This window comes from Eleginops maclovinus, chromosome 1 (genome assembly GCF_036324505.1).
Source record: "Eleginops maclovinus isolate JMC-PN-2008 ecotype Puerto Natales chromosome 1, JC_Emac_rtc_rv5, whole genome shotgun sequence".
NCBI classification, from domain to species: domain Eukaryota; kingdom Metazoa; phylum Chordata; class Actinopteri; order Perciformes; family Eleginopidae; genus Eleginops; species Eleginops maclovinus.
Genome location: NC_086349.1, coordinates 13,417,622 through 13,435,377, shown reverse-complemented (window position 1 = coordinate 13,435,377; position 17,756 = coordinate 13,417,622). Strand labels below are relative to the sequence as shown.

Below are 17,756 nucleotides of genomic sequence, written 5' to 3'. Positions count from 1 at the left end.
TTTAAAACAAGTTTTTTTTTGTATCACTGATATGGTGATGAAAGTAAAAAGAATTGTAGTGTTCATTTTCCATCCAGTCGTACTCCTAGACGTATTTTGATCTTAAAATCACTAGTTTTTTTAGTTTACTTTTTTAGACACTTGGTGTCTGATCGGGTTGGATAAGCCCACATTTGTAGTCTCTCTTTTTCGTGATGGGGAAAAAAAGTCAGAGCCAAAAAAACGTGACCGCAATTGACATGTGACCAACACTGAACCACTGCATCGGAAATCCCTGCCTGCTTCCCTGCACGTACTCCGAATGCGTCAGCTTTTTGTGTCCTGCCTCTTTCATCCTCACACGAAAAAAATAATACTACATTTCCAATTATTCATCCCAAATAAGAGCAATCAACAATTTGTATCCACATGTGTTTGGTACTCACTGACAATAATTGGTTTGTCTAAGCTAAGGAATTTAAACATTCGCACAAGCTGTCTCTTGATGGTGAACGTGCATCCTTCCTCGCACTCTCTGCCTCGTGAGCCAGTCCCAGCCAATAGCGTGGCTTCGTTTCTGTGCTCTTCCTGATTCACGCTCACTTATCAGCGATTCGGAAGCGTCACGAGCGCCTTCTCTGCCTACCCGCACGAGAGAGAGACAGCACCTTCCTTGCACACAGTTAGGCCCGGAAAAGGTAACTTTTTCATCGTTATTTCTGCTTTTTATATGCATATTGTTTGTACAACAACAGCTGTCTGCATTGAAAATGACTACCTTAAGATCTGCTGTTATAAAGTAATTCTGCTTTTATACATTTGTACATGGCGTTCCTAATCAGCTGATGACTTCGTAGTATTGCCTTTGTGTTAGCGGATACTTTGTGTTTTTATCGTGTATTATCAACGACAGTGTAAGTTGGTTTTATGGCTTGCAGGATGCAGTAGTTTTGTATCCCAGCGTCTATTTTTAAACCTGACCGTCAGCTGGCGAGATTTCACTCCATTTAGAGCTGCAGGCTGTTGGGGAAATGGGCGTCAAGTTGCAAGACCAACTTCCAACAGTCCCTTAAATTTGTTAAAGAACCAACTATTAGGGTATTATTTGCGTAGAGACTTAAAGGATGTGATGTGTGAGAGACATGGGCTGCACGCTACCAGTTGCTTGCAGCAGACTTGGGGGTGTGTCCACCGGTTGTAGGAAAATTACTGTATGTAGTAAGATCAGACTCAGTATGTCTCTTTAGTCATTTCCCTACTTTATACTCTCCGGGAATTCTTTAAAACGTCACTCAGTTAGTTACATTATAAGTTTATACTGCAGGTTTAATTTTGTTCTTCTTATGAGTTATTATTAAACTGACAAATAACACAGATATATAGCTTGCTGGCAGACTCTAATGCAGCCAATTTAAGGATCAAGCCAGACTTAAATGCATACAATCATATCAGGTATCAATCCTCAATTATTTATTTATCTGTGGCTGCCATTTTGTACTGCCAGCTTACTTCCTTGCTCTCTACGGTTGTAACGATGGCGTGCAGGTGAAACAAAAGAAGGATGGATATTTACTGCAGTGGCACGTGAAACATGCATGATAGAAATATAGTGCTATATGTTAGGGCTGCCAATAAAAACTATTTGAATGATCAACTACCTCTTACATGAATCAGTTGGTCTATAAAATAAAACAAAAATATTGAAGTCTTACATTTCTTTAAGAGACATGGATGAATGGACAAAAGGTTCCAATAGTTATTAAGTTAATGATATAAGTGATTGTATAAGGATATATTGTTATATTCTACTCAGATAAAACAGGCTTATCTTGATAGGCTATCCTGGCCCCAGGAGACTGTTAAATATTTCCATTTAGCTAAAGAAGAGGGTCAGTGTTTATTTAGCTGCTTGTCTGTTTAGCCACAGGCAAGTTTAGGGACAGAGGTTTTTCCATTGATTCCGCTGCAGTACAGCTGAACTATAGTGGCAGTACTCAAAGTTCACTCAGGCATGCAGAGTGGGTAGATAGGCAAGTTAGTGCTTGTAGGGCAAGTCAGATAAAACAAATAGAATCAGTAGGGCATCAAGTGTCAAGGCCTGATTGTCAAGCTTAAAACCTTCTCTCGCCTCGGCTCCTGCAGTTTAGAGATTGCAAAAGCTCTTTGTGATTACACTGCTACTCAGACCTTCATATCATATAATTACAGTAGAGCTAGGACTATAAAAAGCCCCAAATGTTGTGCCAATTGAATACCTTTTGAAAAAAATGTTACGTGACCTTTCTCTGCTGTTAACAACAGTTCCCTGTGGGACAGTAGTTCTCGTAAATCAGTTTTGCAACCTTTTGCAATACTGTTTTGTAATCAGATATATTAAGGAAACTGAATGCACCAGAGATTTTGCTGCAGAGGCCACGCCCTAGTGTGACTAACATGTCTGCTATCCTGGCCAGCCTGCAACAGTTGTTTCAGGTGGCTTATATGTTTCATTCATGAGCTCCATTCATACTCTTCAAACTCAAGCAATAAAACCGTTACACTTTAGAGTTGGAATTATTGCCAACTCACTGTCATGACTCAAAGCTTTAATTCTGTAAGTACCAGTGCGGTGGTCTGTCTGCTTGGCCTATAGCTGCAGCTCTTGACTGATGTGTCGTTTTATCCGCAGAACCAGAACCATGTCGATCCTGAAGATTCACGCTCGTGAGATTTTTGACTCCCGTGGCAACCCCACCGTGGAGGTTGATCTCTACACCAAGAAAGGTACTGTACTATGAGGATGTGTAATATATTTATGTGTTCCTCTACTTAATAGGTTAAGAAATAGGTGTGTCTCAGCAACAATAAAAGGTAAATATGCAGTATAGAGATAACATTGCAGTACACAGGAACTGTAACTGCATCTTAAAATACTAAAAATGCCTATATATTTCATAAAAGGCAATAATTTCCAACAATATTCGATGGAAAACATTGAACTGAATGCAGGAATAAAAAGTATGAGAGTTACATTTAAAACTACAGTTGTGTTTGTAACTTTATTTTTTTGTATATTTAGCGCAAAATCATATATCCATCACTATATACTTATCTCACAAGTTACTTTAATGATGACTGACTCAAAATATGTATATATATATATATATATTCCAGCATTATGTATATATCAAATGTTAGTTCTTCACATTTAGGTTATTTAAACAAAGCTACAACTGCACATATGTAATTATTCCTCAGCACCTGTTATGCTCCATTAAGAATACCATAATTAAATTCCATATATCTTTTGTGTCTTGCCTAATTGTCTAGATAGTGAAACTTGTTGAGCTGTGCATAATTTGGTCAATCCTGTGTGTGGCCCTATACACTGTTGCCAGCTCCCGGCCCAGAGTGGGTCAGATCAGACGGTGGATGTGTGAAAATAGCTCCTGTAATATCACACTGCCTGTCCAGCACTCTGTTACTGTAATGGTTCCTGTTTGAGGGCGCAGATAGCTCATACAGTAGGTTCTCAGAGCAATGAGACAAGTTAAATCCTTGATATTGCATTCAAGGAAAAGATAATGTGTGAATTAAATCTGCAGTTTTCTCAGCTTATTGTACACTGGACTACATAATGAAGCAGCATAAGCATCTTTATGTGTGACACGTCTGCCTGCAGTTGAGATCAATTTTCCTATTTGCTAATGGCTCGAATGTGATTGAAGTTTTTTGGCGAGCAGTTCTGCCCTGAGAGCTGGAACAAAGGACCAGCTCAACCCAATGAAATGTCCGGCGAATGTTAATGAAGCAACCTGAATGATCATTGACATGGAAGTGAGTGCTTCCACTGGCTTCAATACATCGACTGCTCCATTCTGCTGCCCTGTCCTGCTTTCATTATTTTGGGATGTTTGCTAAGTGCTCCAGTTTACTGTAAATAGCACCTTTATGTCTTTATAAATTAAAAAAAATCCCTTTTAAGTCTGCCAGGCCTGTTCTGGCATCATTTACACCACGGACCAAAGAGAGCGAGCTGCACACAGAGCACGTCTGTCCTAGTGATGTGTTCTGCTGCGTTACGTAACCAGCTTTCACTCAGTCATACTAGAAAAGCTCTTCTGCTTGCTGTTAGAATTATATCATTTCAGCAGGCTTACTCTGGCGGTGTAGAGAGATATTTACAGTCACTGCCACTGTTCTGTGCCCTAGTTTTGATTGTATTAAGGTCATGGGTCTCATCCAGATAAGATGTTAGTAGGATGTGATAGTACGGCGTCTCAGTTTATATCCCGCCCAGCTGTGGCCAGGTGATGTCTTGATGCAGAGGATTTGCTAAACCTGGATTAAGCCTCCTGTCCTAAACCCTAAATCCCATCAGACCCACACCATCTCTGCCACTCCACTGAGCAAACTCAATAGATTATTTTTTACTCATCCCCGAGTCCTCACTCTGTTGAATCGCCAAAATGGCCATCCTCTGCTATGTGGGCGTGTCTTGGCCTGCACACGCTCAGTCTCCCCCCTGTTACATCACAGCCGTCTGCAGCACAGCCTGTTCAACTTCCTCCACCCTATGCCGTATTGTTCTCTTTGGACAGACATTTAACAGATTAAACGGGCTATTCTTTTACTTACCTCGAATACCAAGCAGCTTAAATATCACAAAGTCATCACATATTTTCAGTCATGAATGTCATGGTAATGGCTGACATGGAAAATGGAACTGCAGTCAGTCCTTTGCTGTCTTGTCGGACATGACACAGCACTGAAGCGAATGTCTGTTTCAAAATGTCCTCTCTGTGTCTCCAAGGTCTTTTCAGAGCTGCAGTGCCCAGCGGGGCCTCCACAGGCATCTATGAGGCCCTGGAGCTCCGTGACAATGACAAAACACGCTACATGGGCAAAGGTACGCTGTCCTATCTGATTCCCCCTACAACCTCTCTGGTTACCCCCATCTTTAATGTCATTTCAACACCACTTTACTTTCTGTTGTCTGTTTCCGTTATCTCCTCCTTCTTGATTTCCATTTCCTTCATCTTTCTTCTCCCTGTTAGGAGTCAAAAGAGCAGTTAAATATGTTAATGAATTCTTGGCCCCTGCTTTGTGTAACCAGGTAAATATAGTGTGGAATAACAGAATGACTGTCTTACAAATCGCCGTGCACAGCAGCATGACGGATGGCTTTGCCTTTTGGAAACTAACCTTGACAGGCACAAAAAGATGTTCACAGATCTAAAAAGAAAGAACAATGTTAAATTAAAAAGCACAATCACAGACGGCTACGACGTTTGAAAAGTCAGAACAATCTACACATGAGATTGGATGAGGTCTTCTGTGGTCATCTATCCCGCCTGCTCTGCATGTCTTCTGCTGTCTGGGTCAGTTATGGTCTGCTTGTCCCTTGCAGGTGTCTCAAAAGCTGTTGAGAATATCAATAAAACAATTGCACCTAAACTGATAAGCAAGGTAGGACCATTTATTGTTTGACTAAACTAACTGTGTGCTAGTGTCAGACTCAGCCAACCCAGGACCAGCTTCTTGAATTAACCATTTATGTATCTTGACATTTTTAAAGATAATGATAACATCATTTACAGCAGTACTGAAAATGTTTAAAAGAAAATCTAATTTCCCACCATGGTAAGGCTTAATACGGACATATTGAGCAGTTGTTTCATATTGATATCAGAGTTCTTTGACCTTTGCATTTATAACAATGAAATAACAATGGTTTCTATAAACTGAGATGCAGTGATTATGCTAACATTAATTGAGTGTGTTTTTTAATTAACAAGTTTAAATTAAACCTAGTAAGTGTTACTTATTTCCAGACTCACAATTTAACTTGTCATTTTTTGTCTTATCCAGAATGTGAGCGTTATTGAGCAGGAAAAGATCGACCAGCTGATGCTGGACATGGATGGCACAGAAAACAAGTGTAAGAGGCTACTTTATTTCTTTTGTAATGTTATTTTAATAATAATATTAACGAATAACTGAAGAATAAACTGTGAAATATTTAGCCATATGAATTTTAGTTAGTAAATATTTCTGGGTGTAAATTGGTTGTATCTTGACTAGACATATTCAGTTTGGACAATTAACCAGAGATTAAACTACCTGTCTGTCGGTTTGTTTTCTAATAGAATAAAGTAACACTTAGACACAAGCTTTAAAAATTCCAAATACCACATTAATACGCATGCAAACATTGTGTTTTTGCAACAGAAACTTTAATTAGAACCTAAGTATTTCAAGGTCATGCATCAAGAATAAAGATATCAGAAGATGCTAATGTTTCATGATTGAGTCGACACAGAACATATTGAAATATTTGTGTGCCCCCTTTCAGCTAAGTTTGGTGCTAATGCCATCCTGGGCGTCTCCCTGGCTGTGTGCAAGGCCGGTGCAGCAGAGAAGGGCGTTCCCCTCTACCGCCACATCGCTGACCTTGCTGGAAACCCTGAAGTCATCCTCCCTGTCCCTGTGAGCAATAATTCATGTGGCACTAGAGACTCCTAATGCAAATAGGCCTAACACGCATGTATCATTAACTTTTGATCCATACATATAAATTCTGTTGTGATTCCATTAGGCTGAAAGACAATCCTCTCTGCTTCCCTTCAGGCTTTCAACGTCATCAATGGCGGCTCCCATGCAGGCAACAAGCTGGCCATGCAGGAGTTCATGATCCTGCCGGTTGGAGCCAGCACCTTCAAGGAGGCAATGCGTATTGGTGCCGAGGTCTACCACAACCTGAAGAACGTCATCAAGGAGAAGTATGGCAAGGACGCCACTAATGTAGGAGATGAGGGAGGCTTCGCCCCCAACATCCTTGAGAACAAGGAAGGTGAGAGGAAGCATTAAATCAGAGCTATACACACAGATGAGTTTCATTACAACTAGCTGAGTTTACATCCAGCTGTATATTATATGTTATTTTTGGAAACTGTTGTGGTTCTGTGTCATTTTTGATAGTTGTTGCTGTGTGATTTAAGGGTATATCCTGAAGCATTGTATTCTTAGACCTCTGAGGAAAGTACTTCACTTAAAACACATATGGTTTCTAAATTAAGACCTTAACTCAGCCAGCCTTTGACTCCAGTGTCAGGTCAAGGTGCTGATATGGCAAATGCCCCAATGGAGTATTCAGTGGTGACTCATTCCTGAGAAGTGAGTGTTTTGACTCTCTTGTCAAATGTTTACTGTAATGTGTTATTTTTACCTCAGCTCTGGAGCTTCTGAAGAATGCCATCGCCAAGGCCGGCTACACCGACAAGATCGTGATTGGCATGGATGTGGCTGCCTCTGAGTTCTACAAGGGTGGAAAATACGACCTGGACTTCAAGTCACCCGATGACCCCAGCCGCTACATCACCCCCGATCAGCTGGCCGACCTCTACAGGAGCTTTGTCAAAGATTACCCCGGTGGGTTTTAACATATACCCTCTTTTTCAAAGCCCTGCAACTCTCACTGCTCACATAGACGATTTAAAGTTATAAATGAGAGCCATTTAATATAACTGTAAAGGAAAAGCATGAATGACACACTCAAATTATACATTTGAGGACATGTACAAACAACAGGTGGACCTATGCAGATAAAGCATTAATATAACCGTATGCCCATAAGCTATCCATGTCAAATGTAATACATTTAGTCACTCTCATAAGCATAACCCTATACAATACTGTCAAATTTAGTAAATAGCTGGTGGACATATTGGATAAATCATCATCTTGTATCTGCTGCCACCAAGTGGTCAAACACATCAATTATTGCAGGTTTAAGGTTTCAGTTAATATATCTATTAGTGCTCAGTTTATAATTGGCTGGGACATTGCTCTTACCTTCTCCCTATCCAACAGTGGTGTCCATTGAGGACCCCTTTGACCAGGATGACTGGCAGGCGTGGAGCAATTTCACAGCCAGCACCAGCATCCAGGTGGTGGGCGATGACCTCACCGTCACCAACCCCAAACGCATCGCAAAGGGTGTGGCTGAAAAGTCCTGCAACTGCCTGCTGCTGAAGGTCAACCAGATTGGTTCCGTCACAGAGTCCCTGCAGGCGTGAGTGTCGACAACAGAGCAGTGTTACCAAAATATAAGAAAGTACATTTTTAGCAGGCCAACAGGGCTGATGTGTGTCTCTTTCTTTTAGCTGCAAGATGGCTCAGAGCAACGGCTGGGGCGTGATGGTCAGCCATCGCTCTGGAGAGACAGAGGACACCTTCATCGCTGACCTGGTGGTCGGACTCTGCACTGGACAGGTAAATACTAAACACACAAGTCATATTAATATTCTTAGTATTTGCCTTACAGAGTAGGGCTCATATTTCATTTATTTCCTCTTTCAGATCAAGACCGGTGCACCTTGCCGATCTGAGCGCTTGGCCAAGTACAACCAGCTGCTCAGGTAAGTCCAGTCCCGAAACATTCCAACTTCTGATGGCTACATAAAATCTAAATCACACAGTTACACTGAACAGTATTAACAGTATGAGTGTGTGAATTGGATATCAGAAGAAAATACAAGAAAAATAATATCTAATACGAGCCCTTAGCATCAGTATATATAATGGGATATGATTAACTCTATGTTGAGTGAGGGTTATAGCCCGTTTTTAAACTGAAATGATTAAAAATGTGTTATTCTTAATAGTCAGATCAAACGTCTTTACTATTTAGTTTATTGTTATTTAGTGGAATTATGTTCCATAACATAGTAATCCATAACTGAGTCATGTTGTGGATTATGTAGGCTAATATTTGTTTAACAGTTCGAGAATGGGGACTTTAAATGGGTTAGGTTAGGCAAAGTGCTTTAATGCAAATGTATCATTAGGATCTCAGCTGTTACAAAGTAAGAGGAAAAAACTGTATGGGTAGGGCACATACTGTAGTGTTGGACATGAAAAAATGGTGTCGAGCCTTCCATCATTTTAACAAACTGTCGTAACTCTCTCCCAGGATTGAAGAGGAGCTCGGAGACAAGGCCCGTTTCGCCGGCCAGAACTTCAGGCACCCCATCTGAGCTGGTCTAAGTCGCTGTGTGTCCACTGCTCATGAATAATCCCAACACATAAACGCCACGCTAGGTCGCCTGCCCTGTCTGGAGAGAAGATTGAGAGATTACTGCTGAAATCCAAGGTCCAAGTCTGTGGTCTGTAGCGTGGAGAAGCCTGAGCTCAACCACAGCTCAGCTCATACTCACACTGCGCTTTATCTCCTGAATAGTGTTGGTCCTATGTTTGTGTCTGTGTAACTGTGTGAGAGACTTTGGTTTAGCTTCTTGTGAGTTGTAGTGATTTTTGGTCCTCTGCTGAGTAATTGAGCTACTGTAACTGTAGTATGTCTCTGCCTCGAGCAGTAGTGACAGTATTGTATGTGCAATGTATCGCAATCTAAAAAGGTTTTGTGTTGCTGTAAGCGTTGGCGTAAATGTGTAATAAACAACATAGTTTGAAACATTTATGTGATTTCCTTTTGTATCAATTTGTTAATTTCTGGGCATACTATAGAACATACAATACAATAATACTTTATTGTCCGATCAAGTCTTGAGTTTTTTCTTGCTTCAGTCTCAATGATGTGTTAACCTTTTCATTTTATTATAACAACTCCCAAATCAATTTATTGATAATGATTATTTTGAAGTTAAGCAAGGTTATAATTACAAATCATTTAGGTACATGCAGTAAAGGGTCTACACCTCAGAAACTGCTTCTTTCTGTGTGAGGTGTGTGTGATGTAATCCGAGTGCCACCGAGAGGCAGAAACATGAGCTCAGTGCTCGGAGACGCCATTTCTGTCCCCCGGGTAAAAGAATTCAGCAGCTCTCTGCAAGCTCTTTTTGTACTGAGCCTTGCCAAGATAAATGAGGGCCTATTCACCATTGGTATGGTACCTGGGGGAAGTGCCAGCTGGGTCTGTGCCACACCAATTCACTGTTTTGTGTGTGCCCTGTCTGAACCTGTCTCCATTGTTTAGTCGTCACAAAAGAGATGTACTACAAATCACTGGTACAAAGAAAGTACCAAGCATATATTACAGAGACTTTTATCACCCTGTGACCATCATCTGCTGCATATTTCTTTAAGAAACACATCTTATACACACTTCAATGGACTAATGTTTTACAGAAAGTTCAAAAGAGTAAGAGTTAATCTGGGCAACTCCAAAGTGATTTCACAGCTGTGGACAAAAAATACAATGATTTTCTAGGAAACCGCAATGCTTAATTTCTTTTCCTTGAGACTTGCGCCATCTAGTGGTCGGATATTTACAGTACATTTCACTGACACGTTTCTTGCAGAAAGGAAATGAGAAATCCAAAATTCGACCAAAATGACATTTGAATTTCACTTTGGTGGGCTCATCGCATATAATGCATTTGTGTGTAAAATTAAAGCAAAGCAAGAAGCGTTTAAATGTATTTAGGACAATGTGTCAATGTGCAACACTTAATTGTGCTAATTTTACTAATTATTTTTTCCCAAAAGAGTTTTGCGTCTCACAAGCACAAATAATGAAATGCATAGGCACCATCATTTTATAAAATCAACAGTTTTAGACAAAAAGAAGTAACATATTGTGGCTTGTATTAGGAATATACAGTATGTGCTTAGTTTACCTTAAAGATGAGATTTTTTACCAAAGAGATACTATCCATTAGAGGGGTTACATGTATGTTTAGGTTTGAAATAGTTATTAAAACATAAACAGTTTCATGACCGAGCAATTCTAAATGTACTGGCCAGTGTTTTCCACTGTCTCCCTTTTTAATGTGGTTATTTTCTTTAAAATTATACTGAGTTTTGTTTTGCCATGTTTCCAAATTGAATTTCCAATTAGGGAATTAATGTATGCTTTTTAATGTAAATATATGTGCCCAATACTGCAGTACACTCAAATCTCCTGAGAGAGCTTTTATTCTTTTCTTCTGGGCTCACTGACAGTCCAAATATAGTCTGGCAGTATCACAGGTTTATAGGGATGAAGATAGACCAAGTGTTGCTAAAGCAAAGAGACCCCGAGGACTCCCATACCGCCCCTCGCCTCTGTGCATGTTCCCAGTTTTGGCCAGTGGGTGACGATATTTTACCGGTTGAACTTTGAGAACCCCCCAACTGTTCTCACCCCAAGATGAAGAAGGATGCTGTCATGCTGAGTGCCCCTCACACACACTAGTCTCAGCATTCCGGCAACGATTACTCCCTCTGTATTCTCAAGTCCATCATTTATGACAGCATTATATCAAACGTAGTGCGTTACGCTATAGCTACATAAGAGAAGATATACAGGTGGCACTGCAGATGCTGTGCTACTCTGTGTGTAGTGGCGACACTTGGCTAACTAACGTTGGCTAATTGCCTCTGCTGCTGCTGCTGCTCTGCTGCTGCTATTGTTTGTTGTTGCAGTCCCTCATCAAACAAATCACAGATGTTGTAGATCAAGCTCTTTAAGGTAAGTGCCATGAGCTTCAACCTGCCGTCTTCTTTGCCTTTTGACGTTTGTCAGCAAACGAGCAAAACATGACAAATATGAAGGAACAGTTGGTAAACGTTGGACTGTTAACGTACACCCTTGCTTGCTAGCTTTTGGCTAATTTGCCTATTAGCATCTGCTAGCTAGTTAGCTGATAGACTTGTTTGCCCCTTACTGTTGCTGGTTACCATGGACCGACGTTAGCGGCTAGCGCCAGTGACTAGCACTGATTGGGAAAGCCAGCAAGGAGCAGTGTAATGTCTGGATACAAACAGCTCGTTGACACCGGTTAGCACAGAGCAATTGTAACACACACAACATGACTTCATTTTATTAAAACGTATTTTGGTTCTGACGTGCACCTTGCCTTGCAATAGCCCATAGCAACGGTTTTCCCATTTAGAATCACCAAGTGTATTATCTCTGTTCCAGGAAGTAGCCTGAGCCCATTCGGCTATTGTCATTAGCTCAGGGAAACGTTAGCTGTCGAAGCTAACTTGCTGGCTTTGTGTGCTTGACTTGTGCTCAATTATTGTTTTCTGGATTACAGTTTGTGATTATTTAAGTGGTTCGATTAAACAAAGCCAACACTAGACAACGGCACACTCATGTTAACGTTTGACAACAAAGATGCAAGTCTTGCTAAATCCTCATGGGAGACATTTGTCCAAAAATAGAGTAAGCAAAACTGGCATGGACACTTACTTTTCAGTGTGAGTGCAGGCTGAATAGTTCAAAAAACATTTGAGTAATAGGGACTTCAATACAAAGGTACAGGGATAGTTATATTTACTGGGTTTATGCTTTTATCCGCTAAGTGTACTTTTTGCTTATGGTAAGTGTAAGTTATAAATAATATACATCTAAAAAAAAGGTAAACAAAGGACACTCTTTGGCTGTTGACACCATGCAGAGTATATCCTTTAAAATACATTCTCAGGATTGTTTCTATTTATGTTAGTATCTGTATCTAAAAAGGTAAAGCCATTAATAGTTAGTGATTTATATTTATTGCTTATGACTCACTGACTTGTTCACATTCTCTTGCCTTACAGGCTACATAACCATAACCATGAACATTTGTGGACTTCACCATAACTAATGAATGTACACTGTGCACAATGATCAAAGGCGTGAGAAACATTTGATCTGCTCCATTAATGCCAAGCTATTTTTATTCCACTGAAAGAAAGTAATTTAATGTTGTCAACAAAGCCTGAACTTCCTACTTGTCAAAGTGCCAGCACATTAGCGTATAAGGTTGGATGTCCTGACAGAATACTGTTGTTGACAGAATACTGAACATAGACATGCTCAACACAACATTCGGTTTAATGACTGTAAACCACATAACTTACCTTGCTGTCCAATAAAACCTTACCCTACATATGTATTCAGCATTGCCACCTGTTCAGGCCTCCTTAACATGATTCGGTAATGAGACGTCACTGAACTGGAAAAGTTCATACACACATTATGTCATGTCTGTTACATACTATGATTTAGCATCAGCATGTTAGGCAAGAAAAGATATGTATGCTCTTATGGTCAGAATTGTTTTGAGAGAAATACTGCAGCTTAAGGGCTGGGTGTTAAGTCATAGGATAAATAATGGTCAGGGAATCGTATTGTAGTGAAATTATATATAGAGCTATTGTGTTGTGCAATAATGCCAACTTTATTGGTAATAACAAACAGGAAAGGGTTTGTTCATTATGACAGGGTAGAACAATGTGTGAAGGTCCACTTGGAAGGTTAGGTTAAATAAATTGTAAGTAGTGTTTTCTTTCCCTTTTGTCTGCACCAGGGAATTTTGCTTGTGGGAATATGCCAGTTTAGTGGAATCAAACTTTTGCATTAATTGGATAACTCTTTGTTTGTGCATGTACTTTTTTTATTATTAAATTTGAAAATACACATTACATTTTATTTGTCACATATATAATTCACCAAGGAATATACAATAATTGGCTTTACCATGTTGTTACTCTGTATAGTTTAGTTTTTATTGAATTACTAGAAAACTTGTTTTGTTATGTTACTTAAAAGCTAAGAAAATTTTTTTTTTTATATATATATATATATATATATATAAGGGAGAGAGAGATTTTGGCCTTATCGTTCATTCTAACAATATTTGTCCACAAAACGTATAATGAATTAGATTTTGCCGGACATATCCTGTATGAACTCATTGCAGACAGTTGTATCTACTAAATACTTCTGCACTTTTTCACATCCACCATATGGTTCATCTTATGTTTTGGTCTTTCCCACGGCTTACTAGTTGTGATTTAGATTTTCTTAAACTACCACTTACACTGAAAACTTGCTATGTTATTTTACAGATGTCTGCCATTACAGGCTATACGTTGATGATTGCTATAGCACAGCGCTGACAGAAAAGCACCTTTAATGTTTTGGGTTTATTGTTTGTGTAGAAAGAGATTTTTTTCAGGTACAACCAAAGGATAATTTACAGTAGCTTTAAACAGAACATTTATGACATTCATTATTTTGTGCAAAGTCCTTTTTAAATCCACGTTATCTGGTTAGTTCAGGGGTCAGGAGGTCAGGGTGTTTTATAGTGTTTCAATTTGAATGGGCTCTCCAGAGCAGCAGTGGGTAAAATTACTTTGAGACACATATCCAATGATACACCCCATCCATCGAATGTTAATCTAGCTGGGTGGCTGTAATGGCAGCAGAGTAATGATGAGAGAAGTGTAATAACCCTGCTATTTTCCTTTAATGACTAATGTGTGTTTGAGTAATGGCAGCTCTCTCTCTCTCTCGAGTAATATGTGGCAAGGCTAGACAATGTTAAAGAAAATGCCTTTTCACTGCGATCTGACACCTCTTTGTGAATACACATGCTCGGGAATTCAATGTTTACATGCTGCGCCAGAATGGCATCTTGCTGTTTTTTTCACCAAGATGCCGTCACTTCATCCTTCCTTTGCCATGAATTGTAATGAAAAACGATTTCCCATAATAACGCCTGGGTCTAGTCTCAGAGCTACTTCATGCTGTATGCTGCTGAGGCATTGTGGTATTGTGTTGCAGTATGAGACGGTGCTATAACCTGTCATCGGTGTGCCAAGCCTGTATTTTGAAAGGGGCATTTTACTCTCAGCAAGGCTATTGTGTTTCAAATAAAGGTGATTAGGAGGATTTATTGTGACTTTTGCTCAGGGATTTCATCTACAGTATGAAATTATGTTGGCAGGAGAGGTAGGTAAGCATTGAAATGTCTGCCTGACCGAGCCAAGACAGGAAATGATGTGTAATCAAGCATCTGTTGATGTCAGATTTGTAATTTAGAAAGTGTGCCTTGTAGTTGTGTTGTAATGACCGTGCATAGCTGTAGCTAAGACGGCACAATCGGGAAACAAGTGGATAAACTGATTTGGCTTTTTCCAGCACAGTGTTTGATATACATTTCATTGCAAGATATCTGGCTGCTACATAGAAAATTAATGCTCTGAACAAAGGAGCAATGTTCGCTCGAAGACCTCTTGATGGGCCATTCAAGTGCTGTATATTCATTAAAAATAACAATCTGTCAGCACTTACTGACAGCATGCACAACAAGCCAAGCTCTCTTTATTGTTCTCCGAAGATGTTTTTTAGTTCCCGTGCCAAGAGCTGGGTAATTGGCTGTAGCAAAGCCTTGCATGTGTTGTTTTAAGATATTGGACTGACACGCACAGGGCACACTGGCAGAAACGAGGCAGGCATTCCCCCTCCCCTCCCTGACTGGCTTATCCCAGTATATAAGTCAGAGGCAAGATGCTGGATGTTTTTTGTGGTCTCTGACAGCTTCCCTTCACCTCTCATAAGAGGAGATCCAAGCATCATATCTCATCTTTGTTTGATTCAGGCCTGGCTCTGCAGCTCCACAATTGTACCAAGGAGGTAGCAGCGGCAAACGCTGTCCGTGTTAACAATTGTGAGCTGTCTAACTACATACTGCTGTTGGTATTTGATGTTCTAGATGTGATCAAATCTTCTTTTTCTCTGAGCTCAGCCTTGGTGAAGTCGGTTTCACTTCATCTTGCAAATGCTGCCTGTGTCTTATTGGGCCGGCTTGGCATCGATTCACGTCTTCACTGATGAGGCACATTGTGTTTTGTGTTGCTGCCAGCCTCTTGGCAGGTCCTAGGTACAGCTAAAAAAGAAATTCTTTCCATATCTGCCTTGTTCAATTTTGAGGCAATAAGCCTGCAAAGTGTTGCACCTCATCACACTTCGGAGTCTTTTGTGATTTATGTACATCAGGGCTTGTATTTGTGTATAACTCGAAATAGATCTAATATTTTTGAGTCTGAAGCAACAGTAAACATAAGACAATGATTCCATGATGTAGTTGTGATTATAGTTATTGCACACAAATGATCATTGTTGGCAGTATTACAGATTTCATATGCATCTCACTCGTTATTATTAATAAACACTATCTACTACTGCTCCCCTTTTTTTCAGCATTAGCGCAACAAGGGCTAATAATAGCACTTAGTCAATTACAGTGCCAAAAAGCATGAATTGAAAGAGTTCAGCCATTTGCCATCTCAGTGAAAGAGGAAAATGAAATGGTGTAGGATCAGCTGGCTGGCCCCTGAGGAGAGGGCGAGAAAGGGGGGGAGAGAGATGAGGAGGAGGAGGAGGAGGAGGAGGAGGAGGAGTGCTTTGCGCTGTGTGTGTCAGTGGTGATTAGGTAAGAGATTGCCTCATGTAATGACACGGCATGGCGCTAGTGGTGCAGAAACACAAACAATACATACCAGTGTTTTAGTGCACACACCCCCCGCAGCTGCCTGCCTGAAGATGTTTATATAGACATTTACGCTCTCACTAGAAAATGTCTACATCTTTAGATGATGCCCTTTCTTAACAACACACACATTTACGCCATTTAGATGGCAATAGCCCTTATCTCCTCGTGCTTTTTTCCCTTCTGTAGCACAGATGAAAGATGGCGGTGATTAAAGGAAAGGAGCACTTCGGTGTGTGCAGTTTTCTATCAGCGGTTGTAACAATTGACAGCAGTGTTATTCAGCTCAGAAATGTCTTTTTGAATATGCTACTAAACCTAACCTGCCGTACCCTCTGCTGTGATAGCTCAACATTAAGAATAATACATTTCTGTGTTGTGTATCTGACTGATTACTACTGTTTGTACACAGTAAGCTGCAAGTAAGAATTATTTTCATTCTAGAATAATCTGCCTATTTTCTAAATTAATTGCTTGGCCTTCATGTCAGAAAATAGTGAAAAATATCCTGCCCATTTGATTAGGTAATGGTTTTAAATGTCTTGTTTTGGCAGTCCAAACCCCAAATATGTTTGGGTAACAATTATATAAAACAGAGAAAGCATGAAATGTCTATATTTTAAGGGCTGAAAAAGCAGCATTTTCTATTCAATTATATGAAGTCTTTACCGGTCCATATAACTAATAATAAAGTGTGTGGACTCTAGGAAGAATAGTCAACGCTCGTGCTAATGGGGATCCTGATAAAGAATAGGAATTATAAATGACTATCGATTATCAAAATAGTTGGCGAATGCTTTCTGTCAACCTTCTAATCGATCAGTCTTATCGTTGCAGCGGTTATACACAGAATGTTAACAGAGTTTTCTATTCATTAGTTTGTCTAATACAAGGTCTGCATTTGGCTAAGCGCCATAGTGTTGTATCGTAGGGAACCCTTGAGTAAAGATCTTCTGTGTTTCCTGACACATTGATGAAGGCTGTTGTTATTATCAGAGCGCCACCTTGATTAGCAAGTCTAAATGATGCGGTTGATTTAATTGATTGTTTTATAAAGATATTTGTCAATAACAGCAGTCTATTGTCTGGACAAACATATGTCTTTGTCATCATTTGAAGTGGCTGTAATGGTTATTAAGTTGTATTTTTATATGTACAATACTTGGTATGCAAGACATTGATTTTCCACACTGTGGAGACGAATCCTGCATACATCTTTTTACAATGTGCTGGTTGTGCTCTCACTCCTGTGTGACTAATATTGCTCAGATGTTGTGACTGCACATGAGGCACAGTCTGTTTGAAGAGCTGCAGAGCCCAGACCTGTGACCCATGTTTTAATGGAGACGACACACAAGCTAGTGGTGAGCCCCAGCATTCATGCATCCATGAGGAAGTGACCCGGTGACATTGTTGCACTCCCCTGCTCACGAGGTGCCTCGGGTAAACTGTGTCCTTGCTCGCCCTTGCAGGTGAGGCACACCCATAGAGCTTGCTGAGCCTCCAGTTTAGGTGCTGGGTCTTACGGCTGGA

General features: G+C 40.1%; 2 protein-coding genes across 3 annotated transcripts in view; both read left to right on the top strand.

Moving 5' to 3' along the window:
* Positions 1 to 425: 425 nt before the first annotated feature.
* On the top strand, positions 426 to 9,434 carry eno1a (enolase 1a, (alpha)). 2 transcript variants are annotated; one of them, XM_063882007.1, is made up of 12 exons: positions 426 to 677; positions 2,648 to 2,742; positions 4,772 to 4,867; positions 5,016 to 5,074; positions 5,830 to 5,899; positions 6,314 to 6,447; positions 6,589 to 6,811; positions 7,192 to 7,389; positions 7,831 to 8,032; positions 8,124 to 8,232; positions 8,320 to 8,378; positions 8,933 to 9,434. In XM_063882007.1, exons 2-12 carry the CDS (start codon positions 2,658 to 2,660, stop codon positions 8,994 to 8,996), a joined length of 1,299 nt encoding a protein of 432 aa, XP_063738077.1. In that variant the 5' UTR covers positions 426 to 677; positions 2,648 to 2,657; the 3' UTR covers positions 8,997 to 9,434. The 2 variants fall into 2 exon arrangements, with proteins under 2 accessions (XP_063738077.1, XP_063738068.1); XM_063881998.1 differs by lacking the exon at positions 5,016 to 5,074 and adding an exon at positions 5,369 to 5,427 and having other exon boundaries at positions 427 to 677.
* A 1,826-nt stretch (positions 9,435 to 11,260) lies between these two features.
* Positions 11,261 to 17,756, top strand: part of rerea (arginine-glutamic acid dipeptide (RE) repeats a) — a 119,915-nt gene continuing 113,419 nt past the window's right edge. The window contains exon 1 of the mRNA XM_063884213.1: positions 11,261 to 11,428. The gene's annotated coding sequence lies outside the window, so the exon portion shown is untranslated. The remainder of the gene's footprint in view (positions 11,429 to 17,756) is intronic.

Bases quoted from the DNA above. Each gene is read 5' to 3' on its own strand.
- eno1a (XM_063882007.1), top strand. From the start codon at position 2,658: ATGTCGATCCTGAAGATTCACGCTCGTGAGATTTTTGACTCCCGTGGC. The intron at 4,868-5,015 runs GTACGCTGTCCT...TCTCCCTGTTAG, and splicing joins AACACGCTACATGGGCAAAG to GAGTCAAAAGAGCAGTTAAA. The intron at 7,390-7,830 runs GTGGGTTTTAAC...CCTATCCAACAG, and splicing joins CTTTGTCAAAGATTACCCCG to TGGTGTCCATTGAGGACCCC.